At 53.9% G+C, this 8,234-nt stretch overlaps 1 protein-coding gene across 1 annotated transcript; it reads left to right on the top strand.

The window, feature by feature from the left end:
* Positions 1-7,760: 7,760 nt before the first annotated feature.
* RPRML (reprimo like) lies at positions 7,761-8,139 on the top strand. The gene has a single exon (XM_049623090.1). It carries the CDS (start codon positions 7,761-7,763, stop codon positions 8,121-8,123), a length of 363 nt encoding a protein of 120 aa, XP_049479047.1. The 3' UTR covers positions 8,124-8,139.
* Positions 8,140-8,234: the final 95 nt, after the last annotated feature.

Below are 8,234 nucleotides of genomic sequence, written 5' to 3'. Positions count from 1 at the left end.
TCGTGCTGGAAATTGCACGTTCGTGCCTCTGATTCTGTGATGTGGGCACACTCACCCCAGGAAACACTGGAGGAGGCTTAACTCAGCCTGCCTAACTCACGGAGCCCCGGTGTCTCCATGAGCCTGCCTCCCTGCTGGGCTGCAGTGGCAGGCGTCACAGATGATCTGGGAGCACCTTGTATGGATGAGGTGCTTGTTCCTGTATTTTATTTCAAAACAAAAGGTATACTTAAAAAAAGGGTTTTTTTTTTCATGGTTATTTATTTTTGAGAGAGGAAGGCAGAGCACAAGCAGGGGAGGGGCTGAGAGAGAGAGAGGGAGACCCAGAATCCGAAGCAGGCTCCAGGCTCTGAGCTGTCAGCACAGAGCCCGACGCGGGGCTCGAACTCACAGACCGTGAGATCGTGACCTGAGCTGAAGCTGGACGCTTAACCGACTGAGCTGCCCAGGCGCCCCTTGATCACCTTGTTCTCGACTCCAGAACTTTGGCGAAGAGGCTTATAGAATGTATCAGGTGAAGAAGATAGAACTTTTTTGGTGTAAGTGACCAAAAGTCAGCTTGAGGTAGCTTAACTCACAAAGAGGGACTGAAAGGCTTACCAAGCTGTGTTACCAAACTGTGGGACAGCTCAGGGTTCCAAGTGCTGGGACTTTCTTTGTCTCATACCTGTCAAGCTGTTGTTCCCCGTTCTCTTCTGTCAGCCCCTCACAACCATCGGTCTGCATTCTGCCTCTGTGGACTTAACCCACTCTGGGGATTTCATATAAACGAAGTCGTACCACATACGACCTTTTGGGTCTGGCTTCTTGCACTTTGCAGAACATTTTCAAGGTTTGTCCACGTTGTGGCACGTGTCACTACTTTGTATGAATCATGTCCCATTGTCTGGATAGATCACATTTTGTTTGCCCATTCATCTGTTGATGGATATTTGGTGCTTTGAGTCTACTTTGTGGCTATTGTGAGTAACACTGCTATGAACATTCATGAACGTGCATTTGTGCCAGCTTTCAACCCTTTTGGGTATATACCTGTGAGTGGAATTGCTCATCACTGCCTTTCGCCTGGTCAACTGCAGCCCCCCACCCCCGACTGGTCTCCGCATGGTCGCAAGGGTGATCATTTTCTTTTCTTTTTCAAAAATATTATTTTTTTCTTCTAATAAATGAACATGCTTCTTATAAAAGCTATACATGTTCACGGTCAAAATTTTGAAAAATGCAGAAAAGGGTGAGTGAGTTGTGTGTGTGTGTGTGTGTGTGTGTATGTGTGTGTGTTTCCTACAGGGGAACGTACCTGACATTTACGGCCGACTTTAATAAAGTCTCTGGTGTCCTGGCCTGTGCACTCGTTAGCCTTCTCCCCTGACAGTCCTCTGCATTACCGCCCCACCCCTGGGTCCCTGCCACTACAGCCCGAGCTCCCGTGAGCTTCTAAGCCACCGCAGATGCTGTTTCTCTGGGATTGCCTTTCCTTGCCTGAATTTTCCTACGTGCCGTTTCTGACTCAGCTCTCCCTGTCACTGTTCCCCTAGCATGTCACACATACCTAAACGTGGCCAGGATCGCTGTGCCCAGGACAGTGGGAAAGGGAAGCTGATCCACGCAGGATGGGGTTGGGTTCCTCTGCTTGACTCTAAAGCGACACTGATCCCACCTCTCCCCAATGTGCCTTTCAAATATGCCCCACCGCATCTGAGCTGAGCAGGGATCCCCAGACTCCCCCCCGCCCCAAGCCTTGTCGTTAGGGGTTGGCATCTTGCTACATTCCCCTGTTGTGACAACCGGCGGGCGGTGAGGCCGGTGCACAAATGGACAATCCAGAGGGATCTTTCTCTTCCTTTTTCCTTCCTCTGGGCTTGTTCTTTCAACAGGGGAGGCCAGATGCTTTGGAGTTTAATTACATGCTCCAGTTGGAAGAAAAGAATGCCAGAGCTGGAAAGGAAGAACCTTATTAGAAATAATAGCTACCAGCATTTATTGAACATTTATTCTGTGCCAGGCCTGTTTCCAGGCACTACCCCGTTCAGCTATCCCGACACTTTAGGGGGCAGGTGCTGTCATCATCCCTGTTTTACAAGGAAGGAAGAAAACTGAGACTCTAGGGAGATGACAGGGCATTTCCCAAACTGTGCTGAAAGGTACATCGTGCAAAAAATATTAGTTTGTGTTAGTTAAATGCTGCATCCTGCATCCCCTCCCCCGCCCCGCCCCGGGAAATTCACAATGCACACCAACATATTAAAGGCTCTGAGAAGTCCTGTATTAAACAGACCTCTTTTGGTCAGTGTCACCTCTAAGGGGCAGTTCACGGGACGCAGGTATTAATCATGCTCCTTATTTCACAGCTGGGGTAATGGGGGCCCAGGCAGCGCTCTAGGTGCAGACCAGGCACAGATCTTGGGCGCCATGCTCTCTGAACCCCTCAGGAAATGTAGAGCCGAGGAAGGCAGACCATGGCCCGTCTGACCCACTACCTGTTTTTGTAAATGCAGTTTTACTGAAGATGATCTGATCCAGGTCCCTTGATTTACAGATGAGCCAATCGAGGCCCAGGGAGAATGACTAACTTGCTCAAGGGCACACAGTCAATTAGGGGCAGAAGCAGAAATAGATCCTAGGTCTTCCATATCCAGGTATTCTCCAAAACACAAATCGGACAGGTGGGGGGAGGGGAGGTGGGGGGAGGGGGGTGCGAAGCTCCACCATCCCCCATGATCTGTGTCTCAGCTGTCTGCCCTGCTACTGACACAGGCGCTGCCCCCTTTCTACTACTGCACAGAAACCCCTTCCGTGTCTCTCCCTCCTGCTGCTTTGCGGGGGGGGGGGGGGGGGGGCCGGGGTTTCTCCCCCGTAGCCGCGCGGGCCCCGCCCCCCTGCCGGGCCCCCCGCCGCCGGGTGGGGGGGGGGGGGGGGGGGGGGGCTCCTCTGCTTTCCACTTTGCATGGGGGACAAAGGCTGAACCTGACAATTGTGTTTATTTTAATTCTGTGAGAGGGGCAGTAAAACATTATTAACTTCCCGTCTGCCAGGGTGAAACATGAGATCATTTGGACAGGAACCTGGCAGGAGGCAACCTTTACCAGCTCGGGGAGAGTTTGCCAAACAAATGAATAGCACACGCAGGATCCTAGGGGGTTGTTTGAGACCACTTCAGAAAATAAATTATGTCCAAAGGTTCTCAGACTCCCTGAAGTACCTTATACAACAGTCATGTATTTGCAGTTTTCAAGTGTTTCTGTGTGTAGTCTGAAAATCATTCATATCGTTAAAATGGCCCCAGGGCGCCTGGGTGGCGCAGTGGGTTAAGTGTCTGACTTGGGCTCAGGTCACGATCTCACGGTGCGTGGGTTCGAACCCTGCGTAGGGCTCTGTGCTGACAGGAATCCAGGGGATGGAGGCATCGTACTGACCTCGGTTGGCCAAGGCATGCCGGAGAGCTACAGGTTCATCTAGAAACAGCTGCGGGAACAGCGGGGCATAAACAGTGGCCTCAGGATGGAGGCTCTTCCTGGGACAGCCAGACTACCCAGATGGCCTTTCCAGAGCGGGGAGATGCAGACTTGTCACTGAGGTGGAGGGTAAAAATAGTCCTGTGTGGGTGGCAGCTGGGCCCAGAGGCACCAGCTTCCTTGTCTCTAGAGCAGAGAAGGCAACCCAGTTGACAGACAACTTCTCAGGCTCCTGAGGCCTCCTGGAGGCTCTGGGGACTGGGGGAGGGGCGTCTTTCCCTAACAACGAAGCCCACCCCACCCCCCTGGACGCACACCAAGGGCTGGAAAGAGCTAGGGTTAGGTTTTAAGGTAGAGAAGGGCTTAAATCCTGGCTATATCAGCTACAGGCTCTGTGTCCTCAGGCAAAATTTCTCTCCTTCCAGAGGCTCCATTTTCTCATCTGTCAAATGGGGCTAATGGTTTCTCTCTATGAGGTTGCCATGAAGCTTACATAACAATGATAGCTAACCCACTGCCCTCTACAAGCTCACTCTTCCACCCCTCCCACGCGTGGCCCACCGCCAAGCACGTTCTTCAAGAGGGGCTCTGTGGAAAGGTCTACCTGGGCAGAAACTGAGGCCTCAAGACAAGAGCTGTGTCAGGCAGCCATCTTGGAAGCCAACCCTTTACCCCCAGGCGAGCTTTCAAGTGACTGTGGCCCCCACCAACCCCTGGGCTACAACCTCACAAGAGACCCTGAGCTAGAACCACCCAGCTACGCCGCTTCTGGCTTCCTGGCCCTCAGAAAACTGTGAAATCTTCAATATTTGCTAAATTTGGGGATGAGCTATGGTGCGGCAATGATAACGAATATAATTTCCCTTTGGGGGCTATTATGAGAATTGAGACGGTGCACAGCAAATAGCAAGGAAACTTACTGGAACCAGGGGCTCCAGAAAGGGCAGAAGGCAGGAGGGAGCCCGAGGCAGGGAGCCTCTGGCCAGCACCAGGCCAGGAAGGCCCCTCCTCCAGGACTCTGGGGAGGAGTCTGAGAGACCAGATACACAGACAAACAGGGGCCACGCCATACAGAAAAACAGAACTCTGATCACTTCCTGTAGCAACAGCCAAGGAGGGAAACCACTCTCTGCTGCCATTAGTCTGGGAAGCCAGAAGTTATTACCCGTGTAGTAATAGCCCAGACGCAGCCGAGACTGGACCAACAGCCGACAGCTTCCCTCATTTTGCCCCTGCTTCCAACGTAGGACAAACTGGGAAAAGCCAAACATGCTCCCCGAACCCAATCACATAGGGCACCCCCCTTTCTAGCGAGCACATCCACAGGTTCCATGCCAACAGCCTCTGAGCAGAACCTGAAGCCTTCCCTGTCTCCCATTATAAAGATCTCCTATTCCTCGGCCGGCCTTCAATTCTCTTCCAAACTCAAGCGATGGGGGCTGACTCCCTTGTGGTAGCGAGCTCTGAAAACACAGCCTTTGCTTGCTCTCACTTGGGTGGTCTTTGCTTACTTGCACAAGCCCATGTTCTCTCTCTCCCTTCCTGACCACAGGTCAAAAAGACAGCACCTTCCTCTTCCCCGCAGGTAGCTACAGAAACCAGCGCAGGGATGATGGAAGAGAGGGGAGTGGGAATAATTAAGAACATAGCTTTGGAACAGGACAGGGCTGGGCTCAAATTCTGGCTCTGATGCTTAACTAGCTGTGTGATCTTCAATAAGCCAATTAACCACTCTGAGCCTCTGTTTTCTCATGTCAAGAGGACAGTCCAGTGGAACCAAGGGCTGGTTAACAGTGAGGTAATATATTTAATGCACTGAGCGTATAGTAGGTGCTTAATAAAGGGAAGGTCAGCCATCTGTCTCCTCACAGCCTCCTGCTGGAGTACGCAGGCCCCTAGACCCCACCTTTACTCCTCCCGCCCCTGCTTTCTGTGCCACAGGCAGCCTGACCTCAGCCGGATGGAGTCAAGAATATGGGCTCCACGTCCAGAGTATATTATTCAAGGTCGGGGGTTGGTCTCAGGAGAACGATGGACAAAGGACATAACCAAGAATTTCTCTAAAGAAATCCAACTGGTCAAAAGCAGGGAACAAAATATCTCATCAGGAACCTGCTGTCTCCCTGTTCTATCCTGGCTCTGGGGGGTAGTCAGGGCAGGGAGACTCCTGCCCAGAAAATTGTGAGTGCCCTTGTCCCAAGCGGCTTTTCCAGGATGGAGGAAAGTGAGCCAGGTCTATCCGTCAATCTCTCCTGGGTGTCTCTGTGTGTGTATTTACGTGTGTCAGTTTCTTCATCTTTAAATGTTTTTAAAGTTTATTTATTTGGAGAGAGGCAGAGACTGTGAGTGGGGGGAGAGGCAGAGAGAGAAGGAGAAGAGAGAGCATCCCAAGAAGGTTCTGCACTGCCAGCACAGAGCCGGACGTGGGGCTCAGACTCAGCAAACCGCGAGACCGTGACCCAAGCCCAAACCGAGAGTCTGATGCGTAACCGACTGAGCTACCCAGGCACCCTTCTTCATGTTTAAAATGAGAAACTTAATAGCTTCCCAGGAGATACACACACACACACACACACACACACACACACGTGAATTAGTTCTAATGGCGGAGCGGTGGCTTTGAGATACTCCATGCTGAGGACATCCTGGGTACCCTCACACCCACTTGCCAAGCCCTTTCCATCCTCAGGTCTTTCCCTCCGCCACCACCAGCGGAATCTAAGCCTCCCACAGGATCTTCTGCCTGGACTCAAAGACTCCTAGATGCTTTCCTTCCTTCTCCACAGCTCAAAGAATGCAAATTATACAAGGATGAGAAACCATCCCACATCCCATAAACACAGGCAAAGATTATGAAAATAATGACAATAACCAGGATCGGGGGCAATGCCCCCCGCCTTCCCCATAGGGCTGCAGTGTAAACTGGTTCATTTCTGCAGAGCAATTTGGTAGGATGTAATCTTTGGATTCTGTGGGTCCATTGTTCAAAAAATCAAGAAAAAAATAGTTTTTGCATACACTTTGATACAGGCTCTTTATGGTAATATTGGTTCTGATGCAAAAAAAGGGGGCCAACTAAAATATCCAAAAATAAACATCTTCCTTAAATACATGGTAGTAGTCTCTACCCTTGAAACACCATTCCTTCACTAAAAATTGTATTACAGATCAGTAGTTCTCAAAGCAGGACCCGGAAGCAGCATGAACATCACCTGTGAGCGTATTAGTAATGCACATTCTGGGGCTCCCAACCCCGACATAATAAGTCCTCCAGAATATTCAGAACCACTGTTGTAGACGAATATTTATCACTACGAAAAGATACACAATTAAATGACAAAACAATGCATCTCTATTTGAATAAATGTATGGAGACTCGCAAAGAAAAAAAGCCCAGATTTTGTACCAAGGTGGTAACGTCGACACTCTGGGGGGTAGGATTTTGAGGTTTTCGATTTTTTTCATTTTGCTAATCCATACTTTCTAGTTTGCAATAGTGCGTTTTTTGCCAAAAGGAACCGGGGCGGGGGGGGGGGGAGACCTCAATAACTTCTTTTTGAATTAAAAACAAAAAATCAAATGGGTCAGGATGGGGGTGGGGTGGGAAGGACGAAGACAGCACGCCCCGCAGCCACAGCTTTCAGCCTTGGGACAGCAGCGAGGAGCGGGTAGGGGCGTGGCGGGACCGCTCGGACTCAGCGCCACCGCCCCAATGGAGAAGGGAGAGAGGAGAGGGCAGCCAACGCCGGGGGTGAGAGCTACTTCTCTGATGTCCAGGAAGGTTTACTGGGAGCCAAAGAGCGGAGCAGAAATTTAGGGCCGACTTCAGGAGGAGCTGAACCGCCACGAGCACCGATTCCCGGAATGGGCGCCTCGGGGAGATTTCCCAGCCCGAAACCCTCCGCCACTGCCCCTGGGGCGGGGCTGCCGGCTTCTCGGACCCGGAGGACTCCGGGGGGGGGGGGGCGCCGCAGGGGGGGGGGGGGGAGCAGGAAGGAGGCGGGAGGGGGCGGGGCCGTTGCTAGGGGAGGGGCGGCGGGGCCGGCGAGCCGCGCAGCAGGCAACCGCGACCCGCGCTCGGCTCTCCGGCTCCAGCTCCCGCGCAGCCTGTTGCTCGTTCCTCCGGGCCGCCGCTTCCCGCCCGGTGCCCAGGGCCAGGCGGCCCGAGGGGTGCCGGCGCGCGGGCGGCCTCCCGCCTTCCCCTCTCCCCGCCCGCGGCTGGACCCCAGCATCTCCGGGAGCGCGGGCGCCGGCCAGCCTCCCCGCGCGCCCCGGCCGGCGCGCCGAGACCCCGGGCGCCGAGTCGCGATGAACGCGACCTTCCTGAACCACAGCGGCCTGGAGGCGGCGGGCGGCTTGGGCGGCGGCGGCGGGGCCACCCTGGGGAACCGCAGCCACGGGCTGGGCACGTGGCTGGGCTGCTGCCCCGGGGGCGCGCCGCTGGCCGCCACCGACGGGGTCCCCGCGGGGCTGACGCCCGACGAGCGCAGCCTGTGGGTGTCGCGCGTGGCGCAGATCGCTGTGCTCTGCGTGCTGTCGCTCACCGTGGTCTTCGGCGTGTTCTTCCTGGGCTGCAACCTGCTCATCAAGTCGGAGAGTATGATCAACTTTCTGGTGGAGGAGCGCCGGCCCTCCAAGGACGTGGGCGCCGCCATCCTGGGGCTGTACTGAGGCCGCCTCGGCCCGTCCCCGCCAGCCCGGCCGCAAGCGGACGAGAAGGGAGACCGGGACCCTCGTGCCCCTCCCGGGCTCTGCCGCCGCCGCCTGGAGGGCCGCCCAAGG

This window comes from Panthera uncia, unplaced genomic scaffold, assembly GCF_023721935.1.
Source record: "Panthera uncia isolate 11264 unplaced genomic scaffold, Puncia_PCG_1.0 HiC_scaffold_1212, whole genome shotgun sequence".
Classification (NCBI taxonomy): Eukaryota; Metazoa; Chordata; class Mammalia; order Carnivora; family Felidae; genus Panthera; species Panthera uncia.
This window is presented reverse-complemented; position numbering and strand designations above follow the sequence as displayed.